The following is a 12,762-nucleotide window of genomic DNA, read 5'->3' on the forward strand; positions in this document are numbered from 1 at the left end:
CACAAATCTACAGACAATTTTAGAGCAGTGTCAGATGGAGGGAACAGTATCTGCAACACACAAATCTACAGACAATTTGCATCTAGAACACTGAAAGAATTCCTACCACTCAGCTGCCAGAAGTTAGGTGAGGGGCTGGGGAATGGCGCAGGTGCTGCGCAAGTGTAAGGACCTGAGTTCAGATCCCCAGCACCCACATAAAAGCTGGGCGTAGCTGGGCAGCAGGGCACGTCTTTAATCCCAGCATTTGAGAGGCAGAGGCAGGAGGATCTCTGAGTTTGAGGCCAGCCTGGGCTACAGAGAAATTTCAAGCACAGTCAGAGCTATACAGAGCACCTCAGCACTCTGGTGAAGGACAGGGGACTACCTGAAGGTCATCGGGGCTTGTGGGGCTCAAACCTTGCTCCAGGTTTAGGTTCAGTGGGAGACTCTGGCCCAAAAGAAAAAAGCAAAAGGACAGACCAGGACACCAACGTCCTACTCTGGACCCCACATGTGTGCACTTGCACGAACTCATACAAACATGCAAGGTGGTCCTGAAACTCACTAGGCAGATTAGGCTGGCCTTGAATTTACAGAGATCTGCCTGTCTCTGTCTCCCAAATGCTGGGATTGAAGGTGTATGCCAACATGGCCCTGCCTAAAAAAGGTTTTTGATTTGATTTGTTTTAGGGTAAATTTTGTTGAACATAACTTACAGCCTGACAGACACGACTTTATCATGTTCCAAGTACCATAAAAAAAATGAGGCAACTGAACATAAAGCAGGGCACTCAGTAAAACCCTGACTGATGCACTTTGAACACTCCCACACAGAGAAAAGTCCGAAGTCGTGATAAAATGTCCAGAGCAGCTTTCCTTAGAAAGGCCTAAATCAGGAACAAGACAAGCTCAACCGACAGCAACTAAACTAAACGCTGGGGTTCGGGCATGGGAAAGATGAGCCGTCGCTGCCTGCAGCCACTTTACTGGATCCTGTCCTGCTGAGCAAGGAGCCCAGCACTACACAGAAGCAAACGTGGGATGAGCCCATCAACAGGTTCGCTAGTAAGTAAAACTCAATCTGTGGGACAGACTTTGGAAGGCTTCCCTTTGGGGTGGATGTGTTAGGAGGCTCTGGGGAGGCCCTGGAAGCAGAAATGCAGCAGCATTCCGAAGCATCCCCATCCAGGAGGTGTGTCGGTCTGCAAACATTCATCAAGACAGTACCTCAGATCCATGCCCTTTGCCACAGCCTAGGCTTCCGTAAAAGTTACCCAAGTAAAACAGAGGAAGAAAACAGGCAGTGGGCTAGATTTGGTCCGGAGTTTGCCACTTCCTAGACTAGATGGTAGAATTGGGGGTCGGAAACACCTACCCTCATTTTATTTCTCCTTCTTTTTCTAACCTTTTATACTAAGTGCACATTACTTACATAGTGCCTAAAAATCTTTCAAGGGAATCCCCACTGCCTTTAGTGTAGTGTGATTATCTCAGGAAAATATCCCGTTCTGCTGGGCATTTCGACCTGTGGATTACTATGAGGAGAATTTCCTCCTAAGCTGTACCATTTAACTAAAACAATGATAGTTTAAATAGAATTTTAATGATTAAGAGTCTTAAACAAATATAGTGAGGGATTATGATAGCGGTTAGTTTAGTGGGAAAATTAACATAGGTAAAGGTAGGATATAGTGTTGTCCCCACCCCGATAAAGCAGGGGCTGCAGAGGATAGGAAATAAGAACAAGGAAGAGTCACGCAGCTAGGACTCGTGGATTTCTCTAGAGGAGCTGTATAGACTGTGGCTTAGGTTAATGGTTACGAAAAACAACTGTGTCCCAGAAGTTAGGCTAGCTCAAATTCTTTTAATCTTAACGAATACATGTTCACAGGTTTTGACGAGCATCATAGCTAAAACAAAGCTTTAAATAATGACTAAGGTTAGGTTAAGATGCTTTTGTTAATGGCTTTGTGATGTGGGATGTCCTTCTGCATATGTGTTGCTATTATCAGTTGATGAATAAAGATGTTTGGGCCAACGGCTTAGCAAAGTACAGTCAGGTGGGAAATCTGAACAGAGATAGAGTAGGTGGAGTCAAGGAAACTCCACGTAGCTGCTGAAGGAGAAGGATGCTGGAACTTTACCAGTAGGCCACAGCCTTGTGGTAATACACAGATTAATAGACATGGGTTAATTTAAGAAGTAAGAGCTAGCTAGGAATATGCCTAAGCTATTGGTCTAACAGTATTGTAATTAATACAGTTTCTGTGTGATCATTTGGGTCTGGGTGGCCAGAAAATGAACAAGCAGTCTTCGATTACAGCTCTAAGGTAGAAAATCCTGGGGGGCAATTTAAAGTTTAGAAAGACACATAGTTGAGTGAGGAACTTGTTGAGGTCAAGAAACAAGGGCAAAGACAGCCCTGTTATTATTAGCTGATGTGCCTTTCTTGCTAGCATGGGTTGGTGATCAAAAGTGATGACTGTACTTATTTCTTCCTTGTACCTATTTCTGCCCTGATATAAAAACTGTTGATGAGGAGAGATGGCTCAGCATTTAAGAGCACTGGCTGCTCTTCCAGAGGAGCCATGTTCAATTCCTAGCACCCACATGGCAGCTCACAACTATCTGTAACTCCAGTTAGAGGGGACCCAACACACATGGCAAAACACCAATATACATAAAATAAATTAAGAACAAACTGATGAAGGGGTATAGACCTTAGGGATTGAAAGTAGAGTCGACTGTTTTTCATATATAAAAGTTTAGATTTTTCCAGGACAAGCTCCAAAGCCACAGAGAAACTCTGTCTCAAAAAACAAACAAACAAACAAAAAAAAAGTTTAGATTTGTAAGCTGGGTGGTGGTGGCACAGGCCTTTAATCCCAGCACTCAGGAGGCAGAGGCAGGTAGATCTCTGTGAGTTCAAGGCCAGCCTGGTCTACAGAGCAACTTCCAGGACAGGCTCCAAAGCTACAGAGAAACCCTGTCTCAAAAAAAGTTTAGATTTGTGATTCTTTTAAGATTTCTGATAAGATTACCTTTCAAGATAAATAATAAAGCAATAGATCCTTCCCTTGTAACTGCAAAATTCAGCCGCCAGTAAAAGAACTGGCTGAGAAAAAGACTTTGTTTGCTCACACTCTGTTAATCTATAACAAGTTGTTTGTGGGTTCTTGAGAATAATTTGCTTTTCACTGTAATAGGTAAAATGTTTAATCAAGTAAGGATATGGGAAACACGATGTTCATTGTACATTTTTACTTGCATTCATTGGAATCATTCACTTGAAAAATAGAATGCAACCACACTGTAATTTTATAGTGCTTGAAAGATTTTGCTGGGGTACACAGGCTGTAAGGGAAGTTAAGAGCACACAGAAGGAATACATTTGGATGGAGGTAAGAAAAGAAATAAAGAGATGATACAGAGACCCTAAAGTGTGTGTGTGTGGTGTGTGTGTGTGTGTGTGTGTGTGTGTGTGTGTGTCCCTTTCACGGGTCCCAGGGCATTGAGGAATTAAGCTTTATTCCGTCAGACAGAAAAGTCAACTTGAGTGACTAGTTTGCCAACTCTGGGGAGGGAGAGCAGCAGCGAATGAGAGTGGTGAGCACGCTTGAGAAAATAAGTGTGGACAGGAAAGCACTTGCTGAGAAGGGAATTTTCGGCAAAGATGAAGCTCTCTGGGGAAGACAATCACAGGCAGACAGTACAGACAGAAAACCCAAATCAGAACACCCCATGCTAAAGCTATAACAGGAGGCCGGTCACTAAGGCCAGTGAGGGAGAACACAGCAAGATAAGCTGGCCAGATCATATGATATCGTCACAGAAACTCTGATTCTGCATGGAGTAGAAGGCTGGCTCTGAGCAGAGAAGGGTACAAATCCGACTCGGCTGCTGCGTGAAGAACTGTGAGGGGCAAGGACAGGAACAGAGGCGCAAAGCTCAGATCCAGCGGGATGTGGTAGAAAACAGGATTATGGAGTATAAGAAGAAGAGGGGCCAAGGATGAGCTCACAGCTTTTGGACTAAGAACTAAGAAAACACAGCTTATTGAGAAGAGGGCAGACCACAGGAGTACATGCTGTAAGGGGAGTAGGGGCCCAGAGTTCTGTCACACACACAAACCTTCAAGGTACCTGTTAGGTGCTGACGTGGTTTAATGTGCCCTCTAAAACACACTAAAATCTAGTGTCTAATGTAACAGTACTAAGTGGTAAAGCCTTTTAAAGGAGCCGAGGGTCATGAAGTCTCTGCCCTCAGCAACAGATAGAGTCCATTACCTCAGGAGTAGACTCCTGGACAAGGATGGAGTTCAGCTCCCACCCTTCTCCTGTTTAGCCCACTTCCTGTGACCTTCCACTGCAGCAGACCACAGTAAGAAAAGCCTCCCAGATGCAGCTGCTCCATGTGGAGCTCCAGCCTCCAAAAAGGGAGCCAACTAAACTTACTGTTTACAATTTACCCAGTCTGTGGTATTTTGTTATAGCAGCAGACAATGCCCTAAGACAGGTGTCCACACACTGCTGTCAACTAGACAGCTATGCAGACACCTCTGGATTCAGTGTGTGTCCATGCTCAACACATAACCCTGGGAGTCATCAGCACTTGTTTTCAGAACACGAGGCTACATGAGATCCCCAGGGAGTGAATGAACCAGAACTAAGCCTTGCAACACTCTGATGCCTAGAACTTAGGAGATGGAGAAATTATCAAGAGAGGCCAAAATGAGCAGCCAGTAAAATAAAAAAAAAATAAAAGAACAAAAAAACCCTGAACATGTGACATGAAGGCTGGAATTAAGGGTTATCCAGCATGGTGGCAATCACTGGGGACCTTAGCAAGAACAAATCTGGGAGAGATCAGGACAAAAGCTAGATGGAATGGGTTCAAGAAAGAACTGGATGAGAGGAAGGAGAGCTAGTGAACATGGCCGGCTCTCTTGAGACCATCCACCACGCAACGGGCGATGTGACCTCAAGCTAATCAAGAGAGAAGGCTCTCCAGTCCCACATACCCTCCGAAGCAGGCAATGTTTATGGCCATTTACAGGTAAGAAAACTGAAACTTGGCATGCTGGCTAATTTAAGTCAACCTGACAAAAGAGGGAAGTTGATAAAGAAAATGGCTAAGAGATGAGGCTGCACGCAAGCCTGTGGGGAATTTTCTTAATCAGTGATTGACGGAGGAGGGCACAGCCCATTGTGGGTGGGGCCATCCCTGGGCTGGTGGTCCTGGGTTCTATAAGAAAGCAGACTGAGCAACTATGGGGGAAAAGCCAGTAAGTGGGCCTCCTCCATGGCCTCTGGATCAGCTCCTGCCTCTTGGTTCCTGCCCTCACTGCTTTATTATGAACTGTTAGTGAAATAAACCCTTCCCTCCCCAAGTTCCTTTTGGTCCCTGCATTTCATCACAGCAATAGAAGCCCTACTTAGACACTCAGAGAGGTTAAATAACTAGACCAAAGTCAAAATTGAAGTGATCATGCCAGATGTGTCTACGTCCAGTCGAAGACTAAGATCTCTTATGTGGAGTTCCCCCAACTTTGCAGAGGGTCTGAACCTACATCTCTTCCCAAGGATATATTTGTAACCTCTACCGCAGGCCTTTGTGGGGACACCAAAGCAGACTCTAATTTCCCCTGCTGAAAGCCCCTGTGAACTTGTCACTGCTCTAAGTGAAGTCACTATGGCACTGACCTGAGTTGGGATGCACCGACCCTTTCCCGTTCTTCACGTCCACCACCCAGGTGGCTTCTTTGCCGCCTGGGCCATCCTTCACTTTGAAGGCGAAAATACCACCGATTTTCTTCACGAACTGCTCCCCTTCCTGGAACAGAAGTAACAAAGGGAGTTACCTTACGTCTCTTCCTCTGGCTTTAAATCAATATTTTAACAGGTACATGTGAGCAGCCAGGGCGGCGGAATCCCCAGACTCCCGTAGGCTCTTTACTCAGGAAAGTAGGGCAATAATTCTCCCATCTGTCAACTCTGAGAAAAGAAGGGGTCAAAGGCATCGCAGCATCCTCTGGTAAGAGCGCCTTGGTTTGCCTCAGTGGTTTGAGATTCCTTCTAGCTTGTCTAAATGTACACACGCCAGCCTTTGATCCAAAGTCAGCTCCTTAACTCCTAATTTTGGTTCCCCATAATCAAAACTTAAAGTGATTCTGAAACCAAAATTTTCTTTGAAAGCTCAATTTCTGTCTTAGTATAAGGAATTATATAAATAATATTTTATTTGCCTCTTAATTTGGGATCTTGGGAATGCAATCGCCTAACACAGAAAGCGTCACAGCGATCTCTGGCGGGCAGGTTTCTCTTCTCAGTCCTTTGCGCTTCTCACTTCATCCCCACTCCACTTTCTTCACCTTCAAGCGTTTGTGGCCCCCAACGCTGCTGTAGGCACCAGGATGAGGGTAGCGAAGGATCAGAGCACAGGCTGGCAGTCTTCTGCCCTGACTAAACCATCCAATAAAGGGAGCACAGAGACACAGGCGCTGCTGGCAGCACAGACAATGAGGAGACAGCGGCATGTGCATCCAGCTCTAAAGAAAAGCAGGGGCTGGGGAGGTGGCTCAGTGTTGCTGATGACCAGAGTCTAATCCCCAGAGCCCAATATGAAGGTAGGAGGAGGAACAGGCTCCACAGGTGTCTTCTGACCTCCACAGGTGTCTTCTGACCTCCACAGGTGTCTTCTGACCTCCACAGGTGTGTCGTGGCACACACACACCCCTCTCCCAGATCATGCACACAGACACTAACGGTAAATAAAATTTCTAATAATAAAAAAAAGAAAACCAGAGTGTGGAGAGGTGGACAGTGGCTAAAAGGTGGCTGTTCTTCCAGATGACCCAGGTTCAATTCCTAGCAACCACATAGCGGCTCACAATCATCTGTAACTCCAGCTCCAGGGACGCCAACACTCTCTTCTGGCCTCCATGGGCTCCAGGCATGCACACAGTACAAAGACACGCATATAGGCAAAAACACCCATCCAAATAAAATAAACCAATGCAAAAATAAATTCACTTTAAAAAAGGAAGCCCAAAGCACCAGAATTAATTTTTTTGAAATCTTTTTCTTTAGAGAAGAAATACATTCATTATAGAAAAATTAACAAATATTGATAAGGAAAAAGAAGAAAATTCAAGTCATTTCTAATTTTACTATATAAAGAAAAAAAACACAGCTGGTATGAATTCTATCTTTTTTCCCCACACATAGTTTTAGAAACAGATGTGATGGCTGGCGTGGTAGTGTAATCCTTTAATTCTGTCCCTCAAAAGGTAGAGGCAGATGGATCTCTGTGAGTTCTAGGCCAGCCTGGTCTATATACGTGGGTTCCAAAACAGTCAGGGCTATACAGAGTCACTCTGAATCCAGTGGGGTGGAGGTGGAAAGTGGGTGTGATGGCCTGTGTGACGTAATCCTGCTGAGGCAGGAGGTTCAAGGCCAGCCTGGGGTGGGGAGGAGGGCATGAGTTCTAGGACAACCTAGGCTGCGTAATGAGAACCTAATCAAAAAGAGGTGGGGAGCATGTACTATTCTAACCACAATAACCTTCTGCCTCCTGAATTCTGGGATTAAAGGAATGTGTCACCATGTCCTGGCCCTTTTCTTTCTTTTCTTTTTTTTTTTTTTTTTTTTTTTTTTTTTTTTTTTTTTTTTTTGGTTTTTCGAGACAGGGTTTCTCTGTAGCTTTGGAGCCTGTCCCGGAACTAGCTCTGTAGACCAGGCTGGCCTTGAACTCACAAAGATCCACCTGCCTCTGCCTCCCAAGTGCTGGGATTAAAGACGAGTACCACCACCACCACCCACCTCCCTTTTATTTTTCTATAAAAAATATTTTTTTTATATTTGTGTGTGTGTGTGTGTTTCGTTTTCCAACACATGGTTTTACTGGGTTACTTAGGCTGATCTTAGATTTGAAGCAATCTTCCCGCCTCAGCCTCCTAAGTAGTGCTAGGATTATAAACAAAGGTGACCATACCCAGCAACATTTCTGGATGCATTTATTCCTAGGCATTTTATAATGCTCTTATTAATAATACACTTTTCATTATATTTTATGGCTAAAATATTACAGATACATAGACAATATGCTAATTTTTTATGCTTATTCTGGGACTAGTTAGTTTTAGAGTTCTCCTGTAGATTCTCCTTCTTCATTTCAGAATTAAAACATCCCTGCAGTAGTTGGTATGTCAAGGGTTCTTCCTCCCTGTTCATTCCCTTAACAGAGATTAAAGTGGCCACTGTGTTCAGACCTTGTAACGAGCACCTGAAATACTCAAAGGCTTATTTCCCTGGAGGGATTTACAGCAGCTGGCACCACACGCTAACCTCTGTTTCTATGTGTGCAGAACCACGGGAACCACGGCCCACATTTGTGTGCGCTGTGTGTGTGTGTGTGTGTGTGTGTGTAACAGCAACTGAGGTATGATTTAGATCCTACTCTGTTAGGGCCCACAGTTTGGTAACTTTTGTTTAGTACACTCTAAGAGGCACACAACAGTTAATCTTCATTATCACCTGACAGAAATTAGAATCGTCTCGCAGTCTGTGAGGCATTTCCAGAGGTTTAACTGAGGAGAGAAGCCTCACCCTGGATGTGCATGGCATCGTCCTATGTGCTGGGATCCCAGACCAAATAAAAAGAGAAGCAGGCTGAACGCCAGCACTTCTTTCTCTGCTAGAATCTGCTCTTGGCTGCAGATGTGATATGACTCACGCTCCTGCCACCAGGCCTTCCCATCATGTTCAGACTGTGCCCTTCTTAAACCATAAGCCAAAACAAATCCTTCTCTCCTTCAACTGTGGTGTCGAGAATGCGGCCACAGAGATGGGGAGAGTGACGAACACACAATGTGCCACCCACATCACTATTGCAGAACACTCTCATTTTCTCACGGAAACTGACACCCATTTGCAGTCCGCCACCATTTTCTGAGACTAGCTTCTGAAAACCACAAGCCTACTTTGTTTCTATAAACTGGCTCATTCTGAACATTTCCTATAAATAGAACCATACGGTGTGTTCTTTTGTGAGTGGTCTGTCTCACTTAGCATATTCTCAAGGTTCATGATGGATCGGCCAGGACCACTCTGCTCTCCTTTCTACGGCCAGATAATATTCTACTGAATGTGGCTTATCTTGTTTGTTTATGTTTGTGTTGTGCTGTGTGCATGTGTGTCTGTGGTATATGCTGTGTACACAAGGGGGGGAAGGGGTGTTCATTCATGCAGGCACACGTGGATGCTAGAGGCTGATGTGACTCCCACCTGCTTTTCTACTTTGCTTCTTTTTAATTTTTCTATTTTTCTATTTTTTTTGGTCCCTCTATGTAGTCCTGGCTGTTCTGGATCTCACTCTATAGACCAGGCTGGCCTCGAACTCACAGAGATCCACCTACCTCTGCCTCCGAAGTGCTGGGGTTAAAGGTGTGCTCCACTAAACCCAGCTTCCACCTTCTTGAGACAAGGTCTCTCACTGGGCCTAGAGTTCAAGATTTCAGCTAGACTGGCTGGCCAGCAAACTCCCAGCACCCATGTGCACTCTCCCCACGTTTTGATGTGGACAAAAGCTCTACTTTCTCGCCGGGCAATGGTGGCGCACGCCTTTAATCCCAGCACTTGGGAGGCAGAGGCAGGCGGATCTCTGTGAGTTCGAGACCAGCCTGGTCTACAAGAGCTAGTTCCAGGACAGGCTCCAAAACCCCAAAAAAACCCCGTCCCAAAAAAAAAAAAAAAAAAAAAAAAAAAAGCTCTACTTTCTCTTAGCTAGGTAGCAAGAAGGAGATTGCTGGGTCATTGGGTGCTGCTTGACTCTTCAAAGAACTAACCATTTTTTCTAAAGTAGTTACACCGATACTCCAACCCTAGCAAGGTGATCAGGGGTTCAAATTTCTCTGCATCCTCACCCTGAGTGTTACCTTTTATTAGTCAGTCCACTGGGTGTGTTGTTCTGTTTCTTATAGAGAAAATCATCCTTTCTTATTTCACTATTATTACCCTCCAGCCTACCAGAAGGCAGCCAGGGGTCTTACAGCAAAGAAGCTGTTCTAAAGTATTTAGTCTGCACCTATGTTTCTCAGTAGTCACAGGTGTATCTCCCCTCAGTTCTAAAGATTAAACTCAAGCCAGGTTTCCTGTGGGGCCAGTGATCAGTGAATGACTGTTTACAGATGTGTCTGCTCACTCACGAGTTGGTCAGGAGCAGACACCACTGAGTTACATACAGCGGGGAAATCTGTCTGTCTGCTCACAGAGTGCCTCACCAATTGGCCAGGAGCAGACACCACTGAGTTACACACAGCAGGGAAATCTGTCTGTCTGCTCACAGAGTGCCTCACCAGTCGGCCAGGAGCAGACACCACTGAGTTACACACAGCGGGGCAAGCCCAGCAAGTGTTTAGAAGTTCTACCCTCCAACTGCCCGAGAAATCCCTGCAGTCTCATTTACCCCACCACTTAAAACAGGTGGGCGCTAACTCACCAACTGGCCCTCTTACACACCCATAGTCTTTAGTCCACAGAACGCTTTCATTTGAAATGGGAGTGAAAGTGGGTAAGAGAGTTAAGAGAGAAAAAAAAAATGCAGTTGCAAAACTGGAGATCATTATTTCCAAGAAATCCTAAGAGCCTCTTATGGGAGGAAAAGTGCTTCTGGTGGCGCGAAGGTCAGGGAGTAGGTGCTGCTGTAAACACAATAGGACAAAAACACGAGGCCAGAACTCAAAGAACACCAGTGGAACATTGCTAAGAAAGACAAAGACGGAAATAAAACCTCGTGCGAGGTTGTCTCCACCGAGGCAGAAAATGCATTAATTGACAAAGAGTCCAGACTTTCACTTTCCAGCGCTGCAAACCGAGGAAACTGACAATCGTGGGAAGGCAAAAGCGACTAGGGATAAGGTTATGAAGGGGTACGGAATTAAAATGAGAGCAAGAGGCATAAGCTTGCACCGCTAAAAGCATAGCGTGAAACTGAAACAGCACCTCTTTGTTAACTCCAACAGGGAAGTCCTCCATGATGGGTCCATGGCCAGCCTCAGTAATCGCTCCTATTTGACCTCTGAACTAAGTCCTCATGGAGTTCCTCACTTTACAGTGGACACTTAGCAGTGAAAGGCATTCCAAACACAGTTGGGAGCTATCTTCTGACTCGGATGGCAGGAGTTTTATATAATAAGCCAATACAGTATTGGAGAAGGTGGAAAGAAAAAAGCAGTTATTCTCCTGAATTGTAAGTAAATCTGCAAATTATTATTCTCTTTTTGGTGGGAATCTGGCAAGCTAGACGAAAACATAAAATGCACATATTTAAGTACCCAATTTTGTCCTTAATTATTTAAACTACTTAGGACTTGAAGTACAGGAGGAAACTTATAACAGCAATGCTGCACTTGTAGAACTGAATATCATCTGATAGTCATAAGAGGCCAATTAAATAAATCATGGCACATATGTACAAACATGTACAATGCGCTGAAAAGCATGCTAAGGACCTATACGCAGGGCCACAAAGCATACTACAGTGAAAACAGAATGAGGTCATCCGCCTAGACGGCAGCCTGATGGTCCTGCAGCTCCTGTCGAGGGCCATGTCATCCACCGTGCGCTCCAGCCCTGAAAGGCTCTAGGGAAAGACACGTTAGCCATAGCGCAACCAGGTGATAAGAAGTCCTCAGCCCTACACTAAGGGACATATAAACTGTGCTCATCTTCCCCTCTGTGGCTCTACCAGGATGAAATGCCAGCCCAAAGGCCTTGGCTCCTTTTGTTTAGCTCAGTCATTTTAATCACTTTCTCAGGTGTGTGACCTGAATCAGGTGTGTGACCTGAATGGTGACTGTGTCTGGTTTGGTCTAAAATCTAAAATCAGTAATGAGATCCCAAAAGACTTCTACATTTCAAACAATGAAATAAATATCTAATCTTGTCTAAGAGTGCCTCTTTTTGATTGCCTTCGTATGACTTTTACCTATCGAGAACTAATTAAGGGGGGCTGGAGAGATGGCTCAGCTGTTAAGAGCATTAGCTGCTCTTCCAGAGGTCTTGGGTTCAATTTCCAGCACCCACATGGTGGCTCACAACCATCTGTAACTGTAATCCTACGGGATTCGATGCCCTCTTCTGGAGTACAGCTATACATGCAAACAAAACACTCATATACATACATAAATAAATACATCTATAAAAAAAAAAACCCAACTTGTTCTTATAGAAGACTTGGGTTCAATTCCAAGCACCACATGGCAGCTCTCAATTGGGAAATTTTGACATTTTCCTTTTCATTAAAAAAATTATTTTTAATAACATTGTTAATTAATTTAGATATATATTTTAAGTTATTTATTTCTTTGATATGCACTGGTGTTTTGCCTGCATATATGTCTGAGTGAGGGTGTCAGATTCTAATATGTGTAAATGTTCTGGCGGCATTTAATGTAGGTACACTGCACATGTGCCTGGTTCCTGCAGAGTCCAGAAGAGAGTGCTAGATCCCGGTGAACTGGAGCTACCCACTCCAATTTCCAGTCACTATGTGGGCGCTGGGAACCTTGGTCCTTTGCAAGAGCAGACAGTGCTCTTAACGGCTGAGCCATCTCTGCAGCTACCTAAAAAAAATTTTCTTTTTTATGTGTTCCTGTATAATATGAATTTTTTTTTAAATTAGAATTCTTTCTTACAAGAAGCGAGTAGCAACTACAAAAAGACTTTGAAAACTGCAAACTAAAGCTGTGTAAGATGGTGCACACCTGTGACCCTAGCACAG

At 44.5% G+C, this 12,762-nt stretch overlaps 1 protein-coding gene across 1 annotated transcript in view; it reads right to left on the minus strand.

The window, feature by feature from the left end:
* Scp2 (sterol carrier protein 2) overlaps positions 1–12,762 on the minus strand; it is a 79,270-nt gene that overhangs the window by 5,140 nt on the left and 61,368 nt on the right. The window contains exon 14 of the mRNA XM_005353538.3: positions 5,685–5,814. Within this exon, the coding sequence (XP_005353595.1) occupies positions 5,685–5,814 (130 nt within the window). The remainder of the gene's footprint in view (positions 1–5,684; positions 5,815–12,762) is intronic.

This window comes from Microtus ochrogaster, chromosome 10 (assembly GCF_000317375.1).
Source record: "Microtus ochrogaster isolate Prairie Vole_2 chromosome 10, MicOch1.0, whole genome shotgun sequence".
NCBI classification, from domain to species: Eukaryota; Metazoa; Chordata; class Mammalia; order Rodentia; family Cricetidae; genus Microtus; species Microtus ochrogaster.